The sequence below is a fragment of the Nycticebus coucang genome, chromosome X (genome assembly GCF_027406575.1).
Source record: "Nycticebus coucang isolate mNycCou1 chromosome X, mNycCou1.pri, whole genome shotgun sequence".
Lineage (NCBI taxonomy): Eukaryota > Metazoa > Chordata > Mammalia > Primates > Lorisidae > Nycticebus > Nycticebus coucang.
This window is the reverse complement of record NC_069804.1, coordinates 130876354-130901182: the sequence shown is the minus strand read 5'-3', so window position 1 is coordinate 130901182 and position 24829 is coordinate 130876354. Positions and strand designations below refer to the sequence as shown.

General features: G+C 48.2%; 1 protein-coding gene across 6 annotated transcripts in view; it reads left to right on the top strand.

Annotated features, from left to right (window-relative positions):
• The window catches only part of TMEM164 (transmembrane protein 164), a 216820-nt gene extending 192529 nt beyond the window's left edge, over positions 1–24291 (top strand). For all 6 annotated transcript variants that reach the window (XM_053580526.1, XM_053580523.1, XM_053580524.1 and 3 more), the window contains 2 exons: positions 17859–17959; positions 19658–24291. In XM_053580526.1, the coding sequence (XP_053436501.1) occupies positions 17859–17959; positions 19658–19864 (308 nt within the window). In that variant the 3' untranslated portion in view covers positions 19865–24291. The remainder of the gene's footprint in view (positions 1–17858; positions 17960–19657) is intronic.
• Positions 24292–24829: the final 538 nt, after the last annotated feature.

The window sequence follows — 24829 nt, the reverse complement described above, 5'->3', positions numbered from 1 at the left end:
AAAAGTCCCACGCAGGATGACAACCAAACTCTTCTATGTGGCATTCCACACCATTTATGGTCTGGTCTGACTTTTGCCTGTCTCTTTGACCTCATTTCTCATCACTTAAACAACAGTTCCATTACTTCACCTTCTCACCTTCGTGCGTGTGTGTGTGTGTGTGTGTGTGTGTGTGTGTGTGTGTTTGGTTGAAGTTTTTGGCCGGGGCTGGGTTTGAACCCGCCACCTCTGGCATATGGGGCCGGCGCCCTGCTCCTTGAGCCACAGGTGCTGCCCTTGTGTGTGTGTTTTTTAAGAGAAGAGATATCACTATGTTGCCCAGGCTGGCCTTGAACTCCTTGGCTCCTCCCACTTCACTGTGCTAAGTAGCTGGGACTACAGGTGTGTGCCACCATGTCTAGTTCTTTACTTTCTAAATGAACAGATCTGCCAACAGATTTGTCCCACCTGTCCCTCTGTATGTCCAGGCACACATTAGCATCTCTACCTGGAACCTGGAAAACTCAGTGTCTTCCTATACAAGTTAGCTCAAGGGTGCTACCTCTCTGGAGGTGTCTGTGACTTCCCTAGGCAGCCTAGGGCGCGTTTTCCTGAATGTGCCTTTCTCCTTGTATTTTTTATATGGCTTGACTGCCATATGTAATTGCCTATGTTTTGCCACTAGGTGGCAGTAGTCATTTCTTGTCCTCTTTTTAGGAGATGAGGTGCATCTTACAACGGTATATGTGAATCCTAGTAAATGTGGAATGTAAAGGTCTTAGCAAAATAACTAAGAAAATGCTACAAAAGCTATGTTAACTAATGTGATGAAAATGTGTCAAACGATCTATGAACCAAGTGTATGGTGCCCCACAATCATACTAATGTACACAGCTATGGTTTAATAAAAAAAAAAAAAAAAGATTGGATATTTATTTTTTCTTTTCTTTTTTAATTAAATCATAGCTATGTACATTAATGTAATCATGGGGCACCATGCACTGGTTTTATATACAATTTGACTTATTTTCATCACACTGGTTAACATAGCATTCCTGGCATTTTCTTAGGTATTGTGTTAAGGCATTTATAATCTGCATTTAGTAAGTTTCACATGTACCCTTGTAAGATGCACCGTAGGTGTGGTCCCACCAATCACCCTCCCTCCACCCTCCACTCCCCTCCCTTTACCCTTTCCCCATATTCTTAGGTTGGATATTTATTTTTATTTTAATTAAATTAATAAGAAATAACAATTAAATTAATAAGTATAATTGTAATTGAGATGGGGTTGGGGATGTCTATGAGGTCCAAGGATTTTGGCCTGGGGAAGGTAGAGTACCACTGACAGGGGGGAGAGAAGGAAGGAGCATGATTTAGGGAGTATCTTAGTCTTTGGGGGCTGCTGTAACAGAAATACCATGGAATGGATAGTTTATAAACAACAGAAGTTTATTGCTCAGGGTTCTGGAAGCTGGGAATCAAAGGTCAAGATGCCAGCAGATTCAGTGTCTGCAAGGGGCCCATTCCTCATAGATGGTGTCTTCCAACTGAGTTTTCAAGTATGGGAGGGGCCAACCTTGGGTCTCTTTTATAAGGACATTAATCCCATTCATTAGGGCTCTATCTTTATGACTTAATCACTTCTAAAGTCTCCACCTCTTGATGTATCACATTGGTGATTAGGTTTCAACATGAATTTGGGGGGAACACAAACATTTAGGCTATAGCAAAGAGGAGGAGGATTTTACTTGAATTCAAGGCACTGTTTGAGGCTTTATGGGTTGAGTTGTCCAAGAAGCAATAGAATAGAATATTCTGGAGCTGTTCAGGGATGTCTGGGCTAGAGGCTGACTTTGGTATTATTTGTATAGAAACAATGGATGTAAGCATTAGACTGGATGAGTTGACTCAGGGTAACTGCAGGCAGGAAGGAAAAAGGACTTAGAAAATAGGCTTGGGAGGCCAGGCATGGTGGCTTACACATGTAATTCTATGACTCTGGAAGGATGAAGTGGGAGGATCGTCTGAGCTCAGGAGTTCAAGACCAGCCCGAGCAAGAGCAAGACCCCATCTCTATTAAAAGTGGAAAAATTAGCTGGGTGTTGTGGTAGGCACCTGTAGTCCCAGCTACTCAGGAAACTGAGGCAAGAGGATCACTTGAGCCTAAGAGTTTGAGGTTGCAGGTGGCACCTGTGGCTCAAGGAGTAGGGCGCCGGCCCCATATACCGGAGGTGGCAGGTTCAAACCTGGCCCCAGCCAAAAACTGCAAAAAATAAAGTTTGAGGTTGTGGTGATCTATGAAGCCACAGCACTCTACCCAGGACAACAGAATGAGAGTCTGTCTCAAAAAATAAAGAAGACAATTATATGAGGGACTTTACTTAACAAATGCAATCAGTGTAACCTAATTCTTTGTATCCTCAAAGAATCCAAAACAATAAAAAAAGAAAAGAAAAGAAAAGAGAAGAAAAAAGGCTTGGGGAGCATTAACCTGCAGTAGTAAAAAGGAAGAAGAGTGTAAGGAGATTGCAGGAAAGGTCAGAGCAATTCAGGAAGCTGGGGTAGTAGAAGTTTTCACCAAGTTAATAGTAACTGAGCCACATTGGATCTGAAAGGTACAGCAAAATCAGGCCTTTGGAGAAGTGGGGATGGGAAGGAAGAAGTTACAGAGCCTTAAGGGAAGGGTTTCTTCTTCTCCTTCCCCTTCTTCTTCCTTCCTTACTAGCCTTTCCCCTTTCCTTTTTTTTTTTTTTTTCTCTGCCTCAAGGCTGGGTATGTACAGATGATGAGAGCCAGTGGTGAGAGGGAGCATTGAAAGTCCGAGGGAGAAAGGGGAATGGATGGATTACAAGGAGATGACATCTGCTGAGATAGGAGTTTGTTGGTGGATTGAGAAGGGTAATGACAAGAGGAATGACTGCTGTGGAAAACGAAAAAGAGGTGGGTCCAGGCTGGTGTCAGTGCTGTGCAGAGAATTCTTTGTGATGATGGAAACATCCCATGCCTGTTCTGTTCTTTGTGGTAGCCTCTCACTACCTGGGGCCACTGGACAGTTGACGCGTGGCTAGGGGGACTGAGGAACTGATTTCTAATTTCATTTTAAACTTAATTCATTTGAAATGAAACTTAAATAGCCAAGTGTGGCTGGAGGCTACTATACTGACAACATAGCTCTAGAAGCCTGGTGATTAGCACTGAGGGCCCCTCCTAAAGCAGGAATCCATGCTTTTTCCTGTCACTGGACTGTAGAGTTATCCCATGTGGGGCTCATGGCCTGAGTGGAGGAGCAGGATATCTGACTTGGGGGACCCGTGCAATGCCGGGGCTTTGTAAATGGGGTCAGTGTTGTTGAAGATCTAGAAAGTGAGGGATGGGCAGCGCCTGTGGCTCAAGGAGTAGGGCGCAGGTCCCATATGCTGGAGGTGGCGGGTTCAAACCTAGCCCCGGCCAAAAAAAACAAACAAAAAAAGAAAGTGAGGGATGTTTGGGGGCTCAGTACAGAGTTTTGGTAATCCTGCCACACATTTTTCTGCTTTCAGGTTTCTGACCAAGATGGGTCACCCAAGGAACAATTAGATAATGAGAGACAGAGTGGCACTTTATTCTCAGCCGAGAAGGTACCCGGTATCTTCAGTTGCAGGGCTTGTCTGGCAGGCTGGGCTAGAGCTTCCAGCTTTGGTCTTGACACTTAAGTGAATTTCTTGCTCTGCACCCAGAAAATCTAAGGTGGCTGGATGTGTAGGGCAGGCTCAACTTATTTCCCACCCTGCCAGAGGCACTGAGAAGCTGGAGTGGAGAGGGAGATGAACAGACATACCCAAACAGATAGGTTCTGCTGAGATGTGTGTGATGAGAAGTGCACACTGCCCCTTACAAAGCTCCACTACCTGGTTTCAAATCCTGGTTCTCTTCCTGAATGCGCTGTGTGACCTTGTCCAAGTTCCCTAACTTCTCTGTGTTTCAATCTCCTCATCTGTGAAACAAGAGTTAATAGCAGTACTTCCTCATAGGGTTGTAACGAGCATTGCATGAGTTAACGTACATAAGGCCCATCTCGTGGTACCTGTCATATAGCTGGTGCTACGGAAGTTGTTTGCTGTAATTAGTAAGGTTTCTGCTTGCCCACATGCCATGATCCTGCCTCCTAATCCAATAAAATGTGATCTGAGCAGTTTCTTAGGTTGTCACTTTCAGCAAGCCACCCTTGGGGGATGAGCTGGGGAGGGGGTAAGTAGAAGTGTGGGGAGAGAGGGATGAAGAATCCCCCTTCCAATCAGGGAGTTGAATTGAAGGCGCTAGTGCTAGAGTTCACAGTCATGTGGTTCATGCTGGAGGGGCGGGGAGACTAGGAGACAGCTGGGGAACACAGAGGAATTCCATGGGGGGAGGGAAGGGGCATCAAGGGATAGGAGGTCACGAGGAGGTCTAGGGGCACGTGCACAGGAGGAATGAGGATGTGAAAACTGAAATGATGGAAGGTTGTGGACAGAGGGTTCCAGCAGAGGTGGGGCAGTTCGGAGTGGTGACAGAAGGCAGCTTATGGGGCCTGAGGTGGAGCAGATTTGTAGAGCTGAGGAGGTTCAGGAGGTCACGAGGTTAGGGTGTTGCAAGGGGTGCCCTCGTGGATGTTGAAATCACCGGCATGCTGGCGGGAAAGGGTGGAACGTAAAAAGGACAATGGTAAGCCACATGGCGCTGATCTGAGTTGACTCTGATAGTGACCTGCAGGCCAGCAATGGGGGACAGTGATGAAGAAGAGGAGGAGCTCAACCTTGAAAGAAAAAGAGAAGAAGAAACCTCTAGGAGCAATAAGGAAAGGCTAGAGGAGTCTTCAACCTCCCTTCTCCCACAAAAGCTGTATGCAGCAGAGGGATGAAAAAGAACAGCCTCTGCTCGGAAGTCAGCGGGAAAAGCAGTGTCGTCTGGGGATGGCTAGGGTTCCTTAGGGTGAGGAGGTGAAAGGGACATTCTGGAATAAGTGGCAGGTATAGAAGGATTCGCTGATGCTGGCACCAGCTTCCAGACGCTGCAGTGGGATGGTGGGAGGGAAGGCAGCCGGGGGAGGGGCTGCTGCGCCCTGGAGGGTGGCAGCTCCCTCTGGCCTGCGGGGCTAGTGATGCAAATTGAGCTCTGCTCTGAGAACTACTTCATCTTGGTGGCCTGTTTTGGTTGGTTGGTTGTAGTTGTTTTCATTTAGGCAGTGCTTCGTAGCCTGGGGTCCACCAACAGGATGTGAGGGGTCTGTTAACTGGATCAGGGGTAGAAAGTGCATAGCACACATGAACAGAGGCAACAAGCGCCGGTGACATTGGTCTTGCCTGTGGCTTTGTTGCCAGTAGCGATTGCAGATGGCTTCCTATCATGTTTACACCCATCACTGTTTTGAAAAATTGTAGTAGTTGTTAGGCTTGCTGCTAGATCTTGTGATTGAATGCATGTATAAAAGAAGCATGTTTATTATGTTACAAAATTTTAAAATAATTCAGTAACTGTGTTTTAATATATTTATAATCCTTTGCCTTTTATTTTGTGCATTTCATACGTTTCTCTGAGAAGGAGTCCATCTGTTTCCCCAGGTGGCGAGAGGGGTCCCTGCCTCTGGACCGCTGGGAATTCCCTCTCTGCTTCACTAGAGGGAGCTCTTGTTTCGGAATTGATGTGCAGTCGCCTTCTCAAGCTTGACACCCAGAAATTGGTTTGGAAGTACAGGCAATTCAGTTGTCCTTTAGGGACATTTCAGAGAATAGGGACTTAAGAACCCCAATGTTATTTGATCTGGGCAAGTCACCTCTCTCTTGAGTGGGCTTCCAGCTCATCCTCTGGAGGATGAGGATTGGGATTTAGACCTCTCTGTACCAGTTACTTTCTAGGACCAGTTATAAAGCAAAAGCACTTTGACCAGTGACACCTTGAGAACTGATCCTGAAGGTCATCTTGACATCAGGGTCCAGGCGGGGTCTTCTGTCCCTCTTCCATCGCAGTGAGCCCATCATCCCTCCTGTCCTGCTAGTGTTGGGATGAGGGGAAAGTGCTCTTTCATGGGCTTCCCTGTCCCACTTTCCTGGTCAGCCAGGGGCAGGGGAAAGCGTACAGAACTCAGGTGACTCCTGAAGGAGCCCCAGGGGTTAGTGCATGATGGAGTAGCTTTGGAGATTTCAAAATTTGGCTGAGGGCTGAGCCTTGTGCAAGGGGGTGGGTGGGTGAGTTGCTGAAGATGACAGGATTTTCTCTGCTGAGGAAGAAGTAATTGGGGCTCAGAAGTCCTTTGCGTGAGCAAAAGATTAAGTCAAGTATTTTCTGCCTTAATTATATCACCTGCTCCGAGCCATACCTAGCTAGATTGTAGCCTCTTCACTGCTAGCTTTTCCCAGGTCTCTTGGTTTATCTTCTAGAATTCCCCATAAATCGGTGTTTACCTGTGTGGACAGAGGACCCAAGCATCAGAATCACCTCAAGGTTCATGTTACTAAAATGGAGACTCCAGGGCCCACCCAGACATCCTGGATTTAAGTCGTTAGGGCAGGGCCCAGGAGTCTGCATTTTTCCCTACAAGTTCCCTAAGACAGTGCTTCTCAAATTATGGTCCCTGGACTTAGTACCCTGTTTTCCCGAAAGTAAGACATCCTCCGAAAATAAGACCTACTTACAGGAAAGCTAAGATGTCCCCTGAAAATAAGACCTAGCGCATGTTTGGGAGCACACCTTAAAATAAGACACTGTCTTATTTTCGGGGAAACAGGGTAGTATCAGCCTAGGCTGGGAACCTGTTAGCAATTCAGATTCTCAGATTCCAGATTCTAGGCCCCACCCCAGACCTACTGAATCAGAAACTCTGGAGTAGGGACCAGCAAGCTGGATTTTAACCCACCCTCCTGGGGATTTGGATTCTGATGCTTACTCAAATGTGAGAGCCACCCCCTTAACGGAGGAACCCTGATTCAGATTTAAGTTGAAACTTGCTTGCCTCAAATGATCCAAGAGTTGGCTTCCCCTTGCTTCAAGCTCACCAGAGACCCAGTTAATACTAACTGCATAACATGTGTGCAATATAGTGTATATAAGGCTTAAATAGCCCCATTCTTCAGAGTATCATGCTCTGTTAGCTTTTCTATCCCTACAGTACTCCTACAAGATGGGGAGGACTTGGGATTTTCCTTCAAGAGGAACAGTGATGCACAGAGAGGTTTTGATCTACCAGGAGGTCACACAGCAACTTCTGAGCTGGGACCTGGGTCTTTGTATTCCAGTGATTTTTCTGCCAGGCCAGGTCTACCTGTTGGATTCTTTCCCAGCTCAGGGTCCTTACCCTCTGCTATTGGCAGAGGACTGGCTCTGATGCTCATGGATAAAAGTGGGCCTTTAAATTGCCTTAGCCACAGTCTGGATGGCTGGTCAGCCTCCATTACGTACCTTGAGGGTTAAGCCTGGAGTGTGTGGATTCTCAGCCCCTCAGGATAGGAAGCTGACAAGCTGGACCTTCCATGTGAATAGCCACCCCAGGACATCCTCCACTTCCTTGTACAGTAAACAGAATAGAGGATAGGCTCATTTGGTCCAATGCCTGGATAAAGGGAAACCTGACTTGAACTTGCACTCAGTGGCAGAGAATGGGGAAGCAAATAATCATGATCATCTTGGGGCTGTGCCATGCTGAGATATCCTCTGGGTAACTGTGGCTTGCAGAGGTAGAAACGGAGGTGTCTCATTTAGAGAGTACCAAAGATGGGATGGCATTATCAAATAAACTTGTCATTGTCTTCCCTTTTCCCAAGCCTGTACCTTCTCCAATGTTCCCCATACTGTTTGTGGCGTGAACATCCACTCATTACCCAGACCAGAAATCTAAAATCAATCGTTAGTTCTTTACTCTTAAATCTGCCCACTGACCACATCCTGTTAATTGGACTTCCTGATGATATCTCAAATTCGTTCCCAATCCCCGACTTCAGGTCAGGTCAGATCATCCCTGACCTGGTATATCAGCAGCCTCCTTCCTGGTCTCTTTGCCTCTAATCTTGCCCTGTGTCAGGGAACACAAGATAAACCCTTAGAATTGGCCATTGGATTTAGCAATGACAAGATCATTTGTGACGTTGATGGGAGCTGTTTTGGTAGAAGAGGAGAAGCCTGATTAGAGCAGGTTTAAGAGAGACCAGGAAGAGAGGAACTGTAGGCAGAGAGTATATACTAGTACTGTCCAATAAAAATATGTGAGCTGGGCACAATGGCTCATGCCTGTAATCTCAACACTTTGGGAAACTGAGGCAGGAGGATCATTAGAGGCTAGGAGTTCATGGCCAGCCTGGGCAACATAGTGAGACCAAGTTTCAAAAACAAAAATCCAGGGCGGTACCCCGTAGCTCAGTGGGCACCAGCCACATACACCGAGGCTAATGGGTTCAAACCCGGCTCAGGCCAGTTAAAACAACAATGACAACTACAACAAAAAGAAAATAGCCAGGCATTGTGGTTGGTGCTTGTAGTCCCAGCTACTTGGGAGGCTAAGGCAAGATAATCACTTAAGTCTAAGAGTTTGAGGTTGCTGTGAGCTGTGACATCATGGTACTCTACCAAGGGCAAGATAATAAGACTCTGTCTCAAAAAAAAATATTATCCAGACATGGTGGTGTGCACCTGTGGTCCCAGCTACTTGGGAGGCTAAGGTGGGCAGATCACCTGAGTCCAGGAATTTGAGGTTACGGTCAGATATGATCAAGCCACTGCATGCCAGCCTAGGCAACAGAACAAGACCCTCTCTCAAAAAAAAAAAAACAACAACAACAACAAAGCAGTGAGCTACATACGTAATTTAAAATTTTCTAGTGGTCATGTTAAAAATAGAGAAACAGGTGAAATTAATTTCAATAATCTCTCTTATTTAACCCAGTCTATCCAAAAGATTGTCATTCCAGTGTAATTAATGAAAAAATTATTACTGGGATATTTTTGGTAGATTTCCTTTGAAATTCAGTATGTATTTTACATTAATGGTTCATCTAAGTTCAAATTCACCACATTTCAAGTGCCCAGGAACCAGACGTGCCTGATAGCTCCCATTTTGGACAGTACAGGTTTACATAATTCTTTCAAGGAGTTTTGCTATACAGGGGAGCAGAGGAGTGAGGAAGTGGCTGGAGGGAGGTATGAGGTTAGGTGTTGGTTGATTTGTTTTAGAATGGGAACTGTTAACAGTGCCTGTAGTTTATATGCTAATGGGAATTACCCAGGAGAGAAGAAGAAATTGTGGTGTAAAAGAAAGAGGAAATAGCGGCTGGGTGGTGATGGTGGGTAGGTGAGAGGAACAGAATCTGAGTATAAAGGGAGAGGCTGGCCTTGGCTAGGACCCTGGGCAGTTCATTTGTGGTTATGGGTGGGGGAGGGCAGGCGTAGGTAGAGAGAGCATCTCAGGCACTGATGCAGTTAGGCAGTTAAATGTGATTGTGAGAGCTTGTGGGAGTTTTTGTCTGATTCCTTTTAATCTCAGTGAGCATCCGAGAGTGAGGATGGAATAGAAGTATTCAAGGGTTGAAAAGAGGAGAAGATATTAAACTGTGGCCCAGAAGCATGTGAGACTTAATGGACTGGGCCAGCATAGTATGATTGCCTGGCAACATGAAGGATGCACTCGAGGTCTGTTGATCACGAATTGGAAGCGAGAACAATCAGCACTGCTGTTTTTCTCCAGCCACGTTCACTGTGCGGGGACAAACAAGGCAAAGGAGGTGATTGAGATTCAGTCAGGGCTGGGTTTTTTTTCCAGATGAGTATGATAGCGAGAGGAACAATGAAGTCAAAGGTGTATGCGGGGGGATAATTAAAGTGATGGGCCATGGAATTTAAAAGGAGGGAAGTGGGAGCTATGAGGGACAGCAAAAAGATGGTAGGACCAATGGATTGCCATTCCATGGGGTCAAAGAAGTATTGGGGTCATGGGTAGCAGGAGTGAGCTGGAAAGATAGAAGTGGTGGATGGAAGAGAGGGGATATGGATATTCCTAATTATGAGGTCTCAGACATGATCATTGAGGGGAAGAGGTCAAGGAACTGAGATACCAGGATCCTGGAAGGCTCATCTAGGCACATGTTAAAAGAAATTTGACAGGAGTGGGTTTGGAGAGAGTGGTACCGAGCCTGTTACTAATGTCTTTAAAGAATGAGGGCTGTGCCCCATATGTCTTTAGATAACTGTAAAGGGAAGTACAGTGGATGGTACAGTGTGGTAGTGATGGGGTTTTAGGGAGCATAGAAGGCCAGTGGTCTGAGAATAACAGTGAAAAGAAAGATGGCACCCACGCAACCTACATGGGCCAAAGGAGAAAAATCAGTCCCTGCTTTCAGGGGCTACATATGAAGCAGGTTCCTTGTGGAGAGAGCTAGGTTGAGAAAGAAGAAAAGGATGTAGGGGGATGTTCAGAGAAGAAATTGAGAATATAGGGAGTTACACGAGTGACTTCTCTGCGACTTGGCATGTCCTGTTCCCCTGTCTTGGAATTCCGTTCCTTACCTTGTACACCTAGAAAACTTTTCTTCATCTTTCACCACTCAGCTCCACACTGCTGCTTTCCTGAAATTGCTATTGCAAATATCACCAGTGGCTGCAGTTGCCAAACACAGTGAAAGTGTTTGCCTTTACTTTTCTGTATCCCTCTAAAGAAGTGTGTTCCCACTGGAGATTTCTATGATAATGGGACTGTTCTATCCCTGCATTGTGCGATATGGTGGCCACTTAGGCATATGTGGCTGTTGGGTACTTGAAATGTGGCTGGCATGACTAAGGAACAAGAGTCTTAAGGTTATTGAATTTTAATTCATTTAAATGTAAATAACTACATGTGGCAAGTGGCTACGTTTTTTATTGGCCAGTGTAATAAATAGAGCATTTAACATTATCGATCCTTTCCTTCTTCTTTTTTTTTTTTTTTTCGAGACAGAGCCTCAAGCTGTTACCCTGGGTAGAGTGCTGTGGCATCATAGTTCACAGCAACCTCCAACTCCTGGGCTCAAGCGAGTCTCCTGCCTCCGCCTCCCAAGTAGCTGGAACTACAGGCACCCGCCACAACGCCCAGCTATTTTTTGGTAGCAGCCATCATTGTTGTTTGGTGGGCCCTGGCTGGATTCGAACCCGCCAACTCAGGTGTATGTGGCTGGCGCCTTAGCCTCTTGAGCTATAGGCACCGAGCCAATCCTTTCCTTCTTGAGACCTGATGTTCTCTTGACTTCTAGGACATGCCTTTTTAATTTTGTCTTCATTCTGGCTTCTCGTAGATCTTCCTCTCTCTGCCCACCACTTAACTGTTGCTGTTTTTCAAGCTTTGTTCTTGGTCCTTTAATCACATTTTGTGGACTCTTCCTTGTTGATCTTATCCGTACCCCAAGCTCTGTTTCCAGGCCCTCTCCCTCTCCTGAGCTCTAGACTGGACATCGCCGGCCCGCTGGAGATGCCTGCTGGAATAACCTGTAGGCATTTGCCGTCAGCATGCCCCAACCTGAGCTCATCTGTCCTCTAAATTACCCCCTCTCAGTTTCTGAAGTTATAGGCCTGGAAGTCACCCTTATGTTTCCTTCATGTCTGACAAATCGCCAAGTCATCAATGTCACTACAGCAGCACCTGAACCTATTTTCAGCCATGTTCCTCCCCAGCCCATTGTTCACACTGTTGCCAGGGCAGTCTAGCTAGCTGAGACACAAATCTGCCCTTTTACCTCCCCTGGGTAAAACCTTCGGTGGCTTCTGATTGTGTGTAGGATAAAGGCCAAGTTCCCTGGCATGGAAACAAGGCTCTTCATGACCCAGCCTCACCTGCCTGTCTCTCCAGCTTCATCTCCTGACACATCTCCTTTCTCATGAAATTCTGTGCTTTCTAGTAACACAAAACTGCTTGTAATTGCACGTAAACAATGTGCTGTTTTATGTCTCCACATCTTTTCTCAAGCTGTACCCTTTACTCAGAGTAGACCTTCCTTCTTTTCAAGCCTCTACCCCAGCTCCTTTTGGTTCTTCAGAACTCACCTTGTGCAGCTACCCTTCTTCAGCATCCCCATCACGTTCTGCTCTTACCTTATGACAGTGTCTCATTGTTCATTTGTAAACTGCAGGTAGTTCTGGACGGCAGGGCCTTTCTCTGACTCTTTATCTCCACTGCCTGGCGTGGAGTGTCCCAGTATGAACCGAGTAGATGTTGAATGAATGGGTGGCATGAATGAGTGAGTCTAAGGAATCAGGGAGAAGATTGGAGAATGGGGTGCTACCATGCCCAGGCTCATCTCCTTGGTGTAAGTCCGTCCTGGGTGGGATTATAGGATGAGAGAAAGGGCACTTGGGAGACTTCTGGGGATAGGTCTAGGCTACTGGTGGTGCACTTAACTTTTTCCCCAAGGCTTATAAAGATTCCTTCTTGCAGAAATCAATCATTTTTGACAGAGTTTCACTTTATCACCCTCGGTAGAGTGCCGTGGTGTCATAGCTTACAGCAATCTCAAATGCCTGGGCTCAAGTGTTATTCCTGCCTCAGCCTCCCAAGTAGCTGGTACTACAGGTGCCCATCACAACGCCCGGTGAGTGAGTGAGAAATGGGGTCTCACTCTTGCTCAGGCTGGTCTCGAACTCCTGAGCTGATCCAACTGCCTTGGCCTCCCAGAGTGTTAGGATTACAGGTGTGAGCCACCGTGCCCAGCCAGAAATCAATTTTAGACAAAGCTATTTTCTTGGTTTCCTCCTACCTTACAGCTGACAAGCTACTCTCCTCCTAGGATAGAATATGCTAACAGAAAATGTCACAATTTTTTTCCATGAAGTAGAAAAATGTTTTATGTGTATAATTTTTCTGAAAGTGCTTACGTTTTTCTTTTCCTTTAGAAGGAATCTGGTTTTTCACTAGGCTAATCCCAAAGGCCATATCCAGGTATATAGAAAAGAGAATGATGTGGGCTTGCATACAATTTGCATATATATATATCTAGGTAGACTGGATCATTTATTCTCTGGGTGCTTTATTTTTTTTCTTTATCTTTCAAAGAAATTGAATATTTGATCATCTCTGCAATGAAAAGAACTAACAGGAATTGTGAGCAATGGAAAACCTCAGTCCCAGTTCCCCTTCATAGAGAAGATCACCTCTTCACAGGATTCCCTTCCTCTTCCTGTCTTGTATAAGGTTTTGGATGGCCATGGTTGTTGCAATCAAGATAGCAGCTGCTGTCCGCATCTCTCTGACCCACTCAGCAGCCCTCAGAGGTAGATGTGACCTCCACTCCACACACAGTCAAACAGGTAGAGAGAGGCAGCACAATTTTCCCAAGGTCACTCCTACCGGTAGTGGCAGAGCCAGGATTCAAAGCAGAGCTGTTTGATCCCAAGGCCTTTGTTTCGAAACTGCAAAACCGTATTTTCTATCATCAATGTACTGGCTGACATTCTGTCTTTTAAGCTAGCTGTGAACTTCTCCACACAGGTGCATAGCTTGTCTGGCTGCCATTAGAATGGCAGTAGACTGTTGGACAATGTTTAGGTACCATGGTTCACTTACTTTATCTCCCTCTTTGATTTGCTTCCAGTTTTTCAATCTGATAGATAGAACAGGTATAAATATCTTTTGGCAAACAAAGGTGGCTTGTGAGGGTTTTAGGTATTCGATGGTAGTCCTCAAAGTAGGATTGCTGAGCCAAGGGATTGTACTTTAAAGATTCTTCAGAAGGTCTGTGGCATTCATTCACCCATGGCGGTGATTATTTTTTGAGTACTTACTGTGTAGCAGGTGCTGGACATGAAGAGGTGATTCAGAAACAGCCCCTCCCTCAGGGAACTGATACGGGGTGGAGGACGCAGCACAGAGTGAATGGCACCAAAGCCAGGGTGGCTTAGGCACGGGGCAGTGACAGCACTGAGAAACGTGTCCCCTGCTGGTGTCTGAGTGTCCCTTTCCCATAACATAGGGTGGGAAAGGGGAGGAGCTCGATGAGGGGCCTGCTTTCCCCTGGACAGGGTGACAAGCTGCCTCCCGGCTGAGGACACACCCTTTGACACACTCCTTTTTCTGCAGTCACCACCTGGCTCACGGGCCTGTCACTGCTTCTCAGCTGCCAGTAGGGGGAGCTGAGCAGAGGCTGGAAGGAATGGACACCTGGGGAACATGGTGGAACTCTAAATACCTGCCTGTCCTCCAGGTCCCCTCTTGTCCTGTGTGGGTGACAGCACGGTGCCCAGTTCACACACACTCTGCAGACAGGAATGTGCACACGCCCGAAGTGGATGTCCAGTGAGTTTTCACCCACCAAGCCCTGTGCTGGACGCTAAGGTGCACTCGGTCTAGAGGGGTAGGTAGACGAGGAAAGAGGCGATCCAACCTGGCGAGCTGCTGCATCAAGCATTCGGTCCCCTAGCAGTGTCTGAGAGTCTTTTTCTTCAGTGCTCCACTGCTATGATTTTGGCTATAAAACTGTCTGTCTCCCAACCTCAGTTTCTCCATCTATAAAATGGAGGGATGACACCTATGTCTTGCAAGGGCCTTCTGATTCATTCGTGCCATGAGCCTCCCTCTTGTTCCTAGAACAAGCCTGAGCTTCCCCACAAAAGACCCCCCCACCCTAGCTTTAGTCACCCCATCTCCTTCCTCTTCTCCCCTCCACATTCCATCCTTACATGGTGTTCCTTGGCATTCTGCCTCTGGCCTTCTTCCTCTCTCAGTCTGCATATGTTCCCATGACTTCAGTTGCCACTATGTGCTGGTGAAACCTACATCTGGATGCTCAGCTCCATCATGGAGTTTGTGGCTCATAGTAATGAAAATAATCAGCATTTGTTAAGTCCCAGATACAGTACTATAATTTTGACGTGCATCTCATCTCTCCAACAACCTGTGAATTAGGCAATGCTGCCCCATTTTTTAGATGAGTAGAACTGAGTTCAAGAGATCCGGCGGCACCTGTGGCTCAGTCAGTAAGGTGCCGGCCCCATATACTGAGGGTGGCGGGTTCAAACCCAGCCCCAGCCGAACTGCAACAAAAAAATAGCCAGGTGTTGTGGCGGGCACCTGTAGTCCCAGCTACTCAGGAGGCTGAGGCAAGAGAATTGCTTAAGTCCAGGAGTTGGAGGTTGCTGTGAGCTGTGTGAGGCCACGGCACTCTACCGAGGGCCATAAAGTGAAACTCTGTCTCTACAAAAACAAAACAAAACAAAAAAAAACAAAAAGAGATCCTGAGACTGGCCCAAAGCTCCAAGGTTCATAAGCTATGGGGCCAGGATTTGCAAACCTCTGTTTGCAGACCCATGGTCTCACCCTCCACACTCTATGCCTTGGAGGATAGCCAGCCAAGAAAGACACATTTCTACATGATAGTCTGTTGACACCTCAGTTTCAACATGTCTAAACTAGGCCTCATCATTTCCCTATCCTCTGCCCCAATCTACCTTTTTCTCCATTTTCCATAACAATACCCAGTGACGTCCAAGCCAGCATCCTGGGGGTCTTCCAAGATCCTTCCTCTCCCTAACCCCCCAGCATCCGGTCTTCTTCCAAGTCGTAGTAATCTCCCCCCGCCCCCAAGCACACACACACTCTTCTCCAACATCACCGCTGTTACCTTCGGGCTCCTGCAGCAGTCTCCTTACCAGTCTCTCTGCCTCTTCTCTCTCTGGTCCAGTACATCCCTTACGTACTGGCCAGCGTGCAAGCACACGTGTGATCACATCAGTTTCCTGCTTCGAACCTCCCCCTGCACTCTATGGCTCCACAGCAGAGCTCAAAGCTGGCCACCCATGGGCTGAAATCCATCCAGAAGACATGTTTTGGTTGGTACATTGAATGTTCTTAAAACACTTTGAATTACTTGCCAACATTTTAAAAAATCAGGAAATTCCACATAAAAGTTCTTATTTCTGGCTCTTCTTGCAAAAGTGAATAAACTAGTGACTCTAGACCCACATCCCTGTAGGGCAACGACTGAATAGAGCTGAGTGTCAGTTTCCCCCTTTAGAAATGGCAGAGGCTCTTGGGTTTACCTATCTCCAGCACCTCCAATGTCTCTGAGATCCTGGTCACATGTCTGATCACCTGTCTGATACTTGAGGCATTTGAGTTCATGGCCCTGCTGCAGAAGATGAAGCCTGACACCCTCAGGATGGCTCCGAAGGTCTACATGACCCAGCCTGGAGCAGACCAGCCCTGCCGACCTCTGAGTCTGTTCACTGCCCACATCACACTCTCCACTGTGTCTCGCCCACAGCTCTCTGGATTGCCTCACTCATACCTGCCTCCATTCAGGCTGCTGCTTTGAAATGCCCAGGCTCCTCCTGAGGTCCTATTTGTCCTTCAGGACTCCACTTCAATGCTCCCTCTGCCAGAAAGAATTCTCTCTCCCACCCGCCTGAGCCTTGTCTTCTCATAACAGGTGTCACAGACCTTAGTCATCCCACCAACCACGCTGTGTTATAATTGTTAATTGTGAGTCTGAGCCCACAGGGAGCCTATCTTCCTTACTTCCCATCCCCAAAACTTTGCACAGGGCTTGGAGTATATTCTAGAAGCCTTGTAACTATTGAAGGAATAGATGCACCAGTGAAAGTCTGACTGGGAAAAATAGTACCCCAGGATGTGATATCACCCCCACTTGCTTGAGCTGGGGGGTTCCAGGTGTCTTTCATTTCTTAGCATCCCCTTGCCCCATGCAGAGTGACACTTGTAGCATCCTAGAAACCATGGCCCTGCTCTGCAAGCTGTGGCATACATAGAAGCCTACTGGGATGGTAGTTCCTGGCAGTGATGTTAGGAGAATATATCATTTTGGGTGTTCCTGGGTGGTGGAAAGGCTCGTTCAGTAGTTAAGAAATTGCACCACCATTGGATATGGTACATTTTTCTATTATGTGAATAGTTGGGATGATGATGACAGCATCTAACACCCATTGAACCACTTCGATGGTACCATACCCTGAACTAAGACTTGCTCGCTATATTGTTTCATTTACCCCTCACAACGATGCAAAGCAAGTAGGTAGTAGCATTATCTTCATCTCCTGGGCAAGCAAACTGAGATTGGGGAAGTTGTTTAAACTTTTCCAGGATCCTGCAGTCAGTAAGTGGTAGCGTCAAGATTTAAACTTAAATCTGTCTGCCTTCAAAGTTAACATTCTCAACCACCGTGCCATAGTTCCTCAGTGACATATGTCTTTAAAAACGTGAAAAAATAAATGGGGGAAATGAAGGATACACAAGTATATGTGGTAAGATTGTAATTAATATTTTCAAAGAGAGACAGAAAGAAAATCCTCCAGCGTAGAGAAAATGACCAAGGAAACAAACCCAGGTGTTGCCAGTGGTTGCAAACTGGTAGCAGAGTGTTTGGGGGTGTTTTTCTTCTTTTCTTCCATCTTGTTTCTACTTTTTAACATTTTCAAAATTTCTTTTTATTATAATATGTCCTTTTTTTTTTTTTGCAGTTTTTGGCCAGGGCCAGGTTTGAACCCACCACCCCTGATATATGGGGCCGGTGCCCCACTCCTTGAGCTATAGGTGCCACCCTAATATGTCCTTTTATTAAAAAAAAAAATCTTCTTGGGTGGTACCTTGGCTCAAGGAGGAGGGTGTCGGCCCCATATACCGGAGGTGGTGGGTTCAAACCTGGCCCTGGCCAAAAAAACTGCAAAAAATAAAAAATCTTCTCTTTGTAATGACCCCAGCATCAAGTGGCAGAAGAGAGGTCAGGAAAGGGCTGATTTAAGTACCCAGCTAATCAGCGGGACTGTCTCTTGAGTAGCTGTCACTGATCAGCAAAAGGGATGCTCAGGTTGCAGCTGTGACCTCACTACCTGCACCCTTGTGGGCAAAGGACGAGAAGTGGGTCACAATTGCTGCTGTCTCACCATCTCCCCTCTTCCTCCAGGTGCTTATACCCCAGAGCCCCTCAGCAGTTTCCGGTGGGCTCTTCTCTCAACTGGACTCATGTTCTTTTATCACTTCAGCGTCTTGCAGATCCTCGGCCTGGTAAGTGTGGTTATATCCCCTTCTATCCCCTCTGTTTGGAGTTCTCCATAAATCTTGATAATCCTGGTTGGCGCTGGTGTATGGTATTGTTTTGAAAATCCGAGATGCTAAAGGCCAGGATGTCAGATTGTTGTGTCTGGGTTGCTGATTTATGATCCACAGCCTTGACCTCTCCAAAGAGTTTTCTGAATCCTTCAGTAATGACGATTTCATCCCTGGGGAGGCAACGATGCCCTTCACTCATGGGCGCTTGAGTCGCAAACAGTGAGCTGCCATGGGAAAGTGGCTGGCTGTGGACCCAATGGGGAGGCAGGGCCCTGGCTCTGGGCCTGGGGGAGGCTTCTGACCTTGGTATTATCCTGAGCCCGCTCATGGGTCCTGAAGGCTGGGCTCTGCCCTGAGCTGTGTGGCCAGCAGAAGTGTGGTGTTGGGGAACCCTGTGGTGTTCTGGGGTGTTTAGAACTGCCTGGAGTGTGAAGAATGATTGGACTCAGTAATTGAGTTATCCAGAGCCCAAGATTGCTGAGTGCAAGGGCATATATCAGTGGCAAAGTGAATAGAAGAGCTCGAGGCTGGGGCTGGGGGTCCGGAGACCCAAGTTCAAGTCCTGGCTCTGTGACTGTTCTGAGTGAGTCACCTCACCCTCGAGGGCAGAGAGTTCTCTGCCTCTCTGTGACATGGTATTCAAAGCCCCAACCTCCCTGAGAAGTGGTGAGGACTTGTCTTTAACGTGAACGGGCTTGAAGGGCTTTGGAAGGCAGGTGCCGTGGCCGTCCTCGGGACAGGAGTGGCATGTCTGGTTTTGCGTGCGAGTAGCATTAATATAGCATTTGCTGTGTGGAGCCTCGCGCAACCTAGCATAACTAGGGCATGTAAGCTATGTCCCCAGCGCCTTTTGAGAACCAGTCACTTTCTGTTCCCCACCCTGGTGTATGACTCTGTTCTGGTTTGCCAGGGGTAGTCTGAGCTCCTTGCCAGCAGTGTGAATGCTCCTTGCGCCCGTGGGAGGAGGCAGCATGACGTTCACACCTTGCCTCTCGCTGCTGGCCACTGGGATCCTTGATTCCAGAGGCGTCAGTGTGCTCATGTCACCCTACATGCCATGCTCAGGCCATGCTGGCCTCCAAGGAAGGCTTTGCTTTCACCCCATTCCTCACCATAACCCCCAATCCATCTTCCATGAGTCCATTCAGGTGCCATTTCCCTCATGAAATCTTCTCTGAGGACTCAGCCCCCACTCTGTTCTCCTCAGACCTCCTCATGGTACGTAAAACTCAGTGAGCACCGTCTGGTTTGAGGTCAAATGTAAACCGATCACCCCCACTTAGTTGACTGCCAGTTACGGAGAGGCAGGGACCACGCCGTTGACTGCACTTCTAGCCCATGACACCTCTCCAGGGACCAGGCACAAAGCAGATGCTTAGGAATGGCACCGGGCTCTGGGCCCAACTGGAAGGCAAGACTGAACAAAACTGAACAGCTTTTTCACCGGACAGCCTTCTCCCGTCACTTCCAGAGGGTTCTAGCCTTGACTCACTCAGAAAACCCAGGGGAGAGAAGAAATTCCTCTGTGAACAGGCGGGGATTGGTCAATCCCTCCTTGTCTAGTTCCCCATTAGGTAGAGATGGCTGAACTGGCAGAAGCCAGAGAAAGCCTAAGGATGGCGAACGCTCACTCTACCTCCCTTGTCCCTGCAGGTCACCGAAGTGAATTTGAACAACATGCTGTGTCCGGCCATCTCAGACCCATTCTACGGCCCCTGGTATCGCATCTGGGCCTCGGGACACCAGACTATCATGACCATGACCCACGGGAAGCTGGTCATCCTGTTCTCATACATGGCTGGGCCCTTGTGTAAATATCTGCTGGATTTGCTCCGGCTTCCAGCCAAGAAAATAGACTGAAGGTGCTTGTTTTTTGGGGTTTTTTTTTTTTTTCTCCCTGAGGAAGCAAGTCCCGACTTGACTTGGAGAACACCCAGTTCTTGATGAAATCATGGGAGAGGGCAGTAGGATGTTTGGTGTATTTCTTTTTCCTTCTCTCTGTCCCTTTCTTCCACCATTCTTCCTTCCCCAGCTCTTCCCTTCAGGAAGCCTCCGTGAACCTGGGGTATAGTGCTGGGACCTGGATTTTCCCTCCTTCCCGTTGGCTCTTTCTCTCTGCTCCTAGTGGCCTTACATGGGGAGATCGGAGTCAGTGGCTCTTCCGCTCTGCTTGTTGGTGCTTTAACAACAGCTGGTTGAGGAGAAAGGGAACAACAAGCACTAGTTCTTTGGGCATCAAAGCAGCAAGATGGGGCTGTGTTTCATCTCTCCACTGCCAGGGACCTCCAGGCTTATACTGGGCTCCCCTTTGGTCTCCAGCACAGGCCCCACTGTCAGGGGGCTGAGGCTTTCTTTTCTATACCAGCGGCAAACCCAGAGCCAAGGGATTTCCCAGCTCCTGGTCAAAATAGAGCCAGCCAGATCCTTCCCACTGGTGTCCCATGACTCAAAGCAAGCAGCCAGCCAGCCACTCCCTACAAGGGTGCTGCCTTGGGTGGGAGGTAGGAGTGTCAGTCCACCCAATGGCCAGATTTCATTGAGGGGTTTGGAGGTCTATTGCAGTGACAAATCCAAAGCGAAGAGGGTCAACATGCAACATAGCACTAGGCAGCACCCTGTGGAAAATCTGCCTGCAAGAGCTGGGGACTGACCTACATCACATCCTAATCAGAAATGAGCACAGAAATTAATCAACATAAGTGGTAACTTGAGAAAACTGTGATTTGAACCATACACTCCATTTGAGTTCAATGTTGGTAGGAGATACCATTTTAATCTCGAGTGCCCCTTAAATGTATTCTCTTGTGTTCTTTCTCTTGCTCGTGCGCGCTTTATCTCTCTCTCTAAGGCAGCTTTAGGGAAGAATGAGCTGGAGCTGGGTGGCTGGTCTTGGGGATGTTTGTGTGTGGAGAGCCCTTGCGTCAGGGCCTGTTGGTGGAAGGGCTTCTGTAGATCCGTGTGTTGATCTTACAGGGGATGTCAGCGGCAGTGTTGTTTCCTGAGTGCCCGAATGCTTCAGTGGAGGCAGACTCAGTGCTGAATTGTTTCATGTGGGGAGCATCACATGTTTTCCACCCTGTACACCTCCCTCCAAAAGCCCAGGTCTAGGTCAAAAGGGGGCTGCCAAGGAACCAGATCCCTGCAGGTGGAAGTTCAAGTGCTTTGAAAGGAGGAACTATTGTCGAAGGACTTTAGTTCAGTCAGGGGCCTCAAAATCGGGAGGCAGAGAGTGGGCATTGGCTGACTCCTTGTTGACTCTTAGTATTAGGGCCATATCTGCCTAAGAACAGAAGAGATCATTCAGTGACCACCGATGAGCCTCCCCTTCCCCACCCTAGGTGACTCAGTTGCCCTAGGCCAGTCCCAGTATTTTAAGTTTGACTGTATTAGACCTACATTGAGCTTTAGTGACTCAGTGGTCATGATTTTAGCAAATGGACCTGCAGGAAGCAGCAGAAAGCAGAGAGTCTCTCTGGAGTGATCTGAGACCCAGGGAAGCAGCCTTGGGAGCGACTGCGCTGTGGCAGAGACCCGCTGGCACTCAGATGATCAGTCCCCAGGGCATGTGGCAGGTGGCGCCAGTGGGGAGAACATTGCGTGCTCTTGCTCCCCAGGAGCTCCTTGTGACGGGTCATCTTTGTTTTCTTCCCTCTTCGAGAGATGGGCCAAGCTTTTCTTAGTGCTTCTTACCCTACAGTTGTCCCCCAAAGAGGCATCTCTTTAGTGGCTGGGTAGAGCCCGGCTGCCATCACACCACCGTGTATAGGAATGGCAAGTGAGGGAATGTACAAGGCCTCACTGCCCCTTGGCCTCTTTACAAAAGGACAGGTTGGACAGAGATCGTGGGAGGAGCCCCTGGGGGCCTGTCCTGTCCCCTATTAGAACATGGAGTTGCCGGAGGCTCATAATCAGCACCTGAGCTGGGGATCAGCTCTGGAATGCCACGGTGATATGACAGTGTAGGCCCTCTCCTCCTCCCCGTCTCTGTGGCATGGCACAGCTTGAGAGGCCACGCAATCTCTCCCCACACTGGGATGCCTCCCAGAGCTCACCTTTGCCCTGGCTATAGCACAGCACCCCATTCTGGTGGGCACTTTCGGGTGCTCAAAAGTAGAGAAATAAAGTGAAAGCCACATGCCTGGCACGAGCAGATGAGAGACAGAGATACCTGTCGGGGGTGTGGCAGAGTGAAAGCGAAGTACAGGGGTTCTGGGGACCAGGTTGGCTCCGAAACATGTAGGTTGAAGTAACAGAGAGTGGGCCCAGTCCACAGGCTCTGTGGGCAGGTGTGTCCTGTACTAGGGGAGCAGCAGACATCTGAACTGGTCTTTGTCTTGCTCTTACCTTTGGCTAAGCCCATGTGGATAGAGGTAACCTGGGCAGACCCCTGGCAGGCTGCCTTAGCAGGTAGCCCCACACCTGCCCAGAAGCCCACCTCCTACTGCCCCAGCTTTGGGACAGGAGTGAGGGAGAAACTACAGTTTGCACACCCAAAGACCATTGACACCCAGACTTCCCAGCTCCTCCCTAAAGCTTTCCCATGAGTGCCAAGGCAGTTCCTCAAATACCCTGGCCAAGTTTCCATATGCCATTTGCCAGTGTGTGGGAGCTCTGCCTGTGTGAGAGTGTGTTTGGAGTAGAGGACGGTTTCCTTTCAAACAGCCCTAGGAAGGGAAAAGAGCATTCCCTCAAGCCCCTTAGGTAGGCTTGGCCGAGTATCTGGGCTGCTGAGAACATTCTGCAGAGCTTGTCAGCTCACAGCTTCCACTCTGAACAGCAGAGAGATGGTCACACCTGCCTGCAGCCCTCCCCACCCTGAGTGTACACCAAAGACAATCTGGCGCGTCTTCCTCCTGGAGGCACAGTGACATGTTCCTCTGTTAGCTGCAAGCGCACGTGGGGTTCCAAAGCCACAGACTCAGTCTCCCCAAGTCAGCAGCCTCTCTTTCTCCTTGGACTTCATTGCATTCACAGAAACTACTCACAGGGTCACTGGCCTAACCGGGACAATCGGTGCACTTTGTCATACAGTACCTCAGTCTAGCAGTTGGGTCATCCCGCATCCATTTTGCTACAGCCTCCATCAGGACTTCAATATTTGTGATCATTGGTATTTCAGAGTCTTGGGAAATGGATGCAGCTCCCCATAGAAAGCAATTTTCAGTCAGCAGGTCTCCGGGCACTGGTGTGAGGTAGGGAGGGGCAGTGTTCTGGGGATGAGCTGATGCCCCAGAGGATGGCGGAGGGCCCTTTCTCCTCCTCCCTCTGCCAAAAAGATTTCCCAGGGTTTGTAGACATTGACCCAGAATCATCTGGTTTCTGCTGAAGAGGAGGTGGGGGATGAGGAATAAAGGATTGTGTGTGCTGCTGTTGGAAAAGACACTGATGCTGGTTGAGGTCAGTCCAGAGCAGGTATACAGAGGTTTCCAGAAGGCCCTCGTGGGCTCCATGGCAAGACCCTGGGCTGGGAAGGGGCTACCCTCACTGCCCAACCTGCCCTCACCCTGGGTAGAGTCAGCGAGAGGGAGGGAGCCTTCCCCTTGTGTATATAGAGTGAGCCCATTCGTGCTCAGGAAAACCTAGTAGCTTGTTGTTGCTCTTGTCTGTGACTTTTTTTGTACACTGGTTTGCTGCTCATGGCAAAAAACAGGACAGAACCCCATGAAAACCCAACAAAACAAGTCTTTTCAAACAAAGCTGTTGTTTTGGAAACTCTTGCTTTCTTTTGGTGTCAATTTTGTGTTCTGTTTGAAAGAATTCTTCAGTTACATTGTACTAATGATAGGCTGACCTGTAATTATTTCTTCCAGAAACTTGGCAAATGCCTCTGCCCCTCCCTCTTACCCTGCCCGCACCCCGTCCTTTCTTGCTTCCAAGCTGGGATTGCTGTGTACTGTGTAGACCCCACTCTGCCCCCCACTCCGCCCCCCACCACACACACACAGGGGCTCCCTTTCAGAACCAGTCTTTGTAATTCCCCGAAACAGCAGCAGGGTGAGTCTTTTTTTCTGGCTGGTTCTTGGGCGCTCTGTACCCCCACCAGTTTGCTCACCTCTTGGGGTGTTTTGTAATGTGTTTTCTCCATTTTGTAAAACCTTTTGATTGTACTGAAATGATTTCTGCAATCACCTTTGGAAATAAATGGTCATTAATTTGTGTACTTAGCTGTCTGAATTTTAGTCTCAGGTGTTTCTGTTGTTGCAAATCCCTAAATGAAAAGGAACCCTCACCACAGGACTTCACCGTTACAATGTTTTCTTCATTTACTGTGATTAAAAGATTTATGACAACCCAGGAGTCCTGGCCTTGCTTCCCAGAACCCTCTTAGAAGGCCCTCTGCTTTGAAAAGTAGCCAAAAGGGGCCATTGGGCTGCTATACCATGGAAGCCCCACAAAGGACAGCTGGGCCCCGTGAGCATAGCTGGGCCCTGGCAGCCATTTGTCCAACAGCCTGAATTGCCCAGCACTGCCTGCTTCCTCCAAGGCTGCCAGGACCTGGCGGGCCTTTTGCTCTTACCAGGGCTTGTCTGCTGGGCACATCTGCTGGGCTGTCTGATGCTAAGGGCCTAGTTGGATGACTGAGCTAGTGAAGGCAGCTTTGAAAGCAAACACATTTGGGCCCACTCAGCCCAGATCTCCCGAGGGCCAGCTCAGTGCCAGCACTGCACGGCAGCGCAGACCCAGCGAGTGTCACACTGTGAACGGGATAGTCCTGCCCTTGGGAAACAGCCAGACCTGCTCTCCAAGGCTACCCTCTGAGCACCCCATGGGAACCGATTGCCCTAGCCTGTTCAAGCTTTTGCCTGTGTCCTCCTTCTAGAAGGG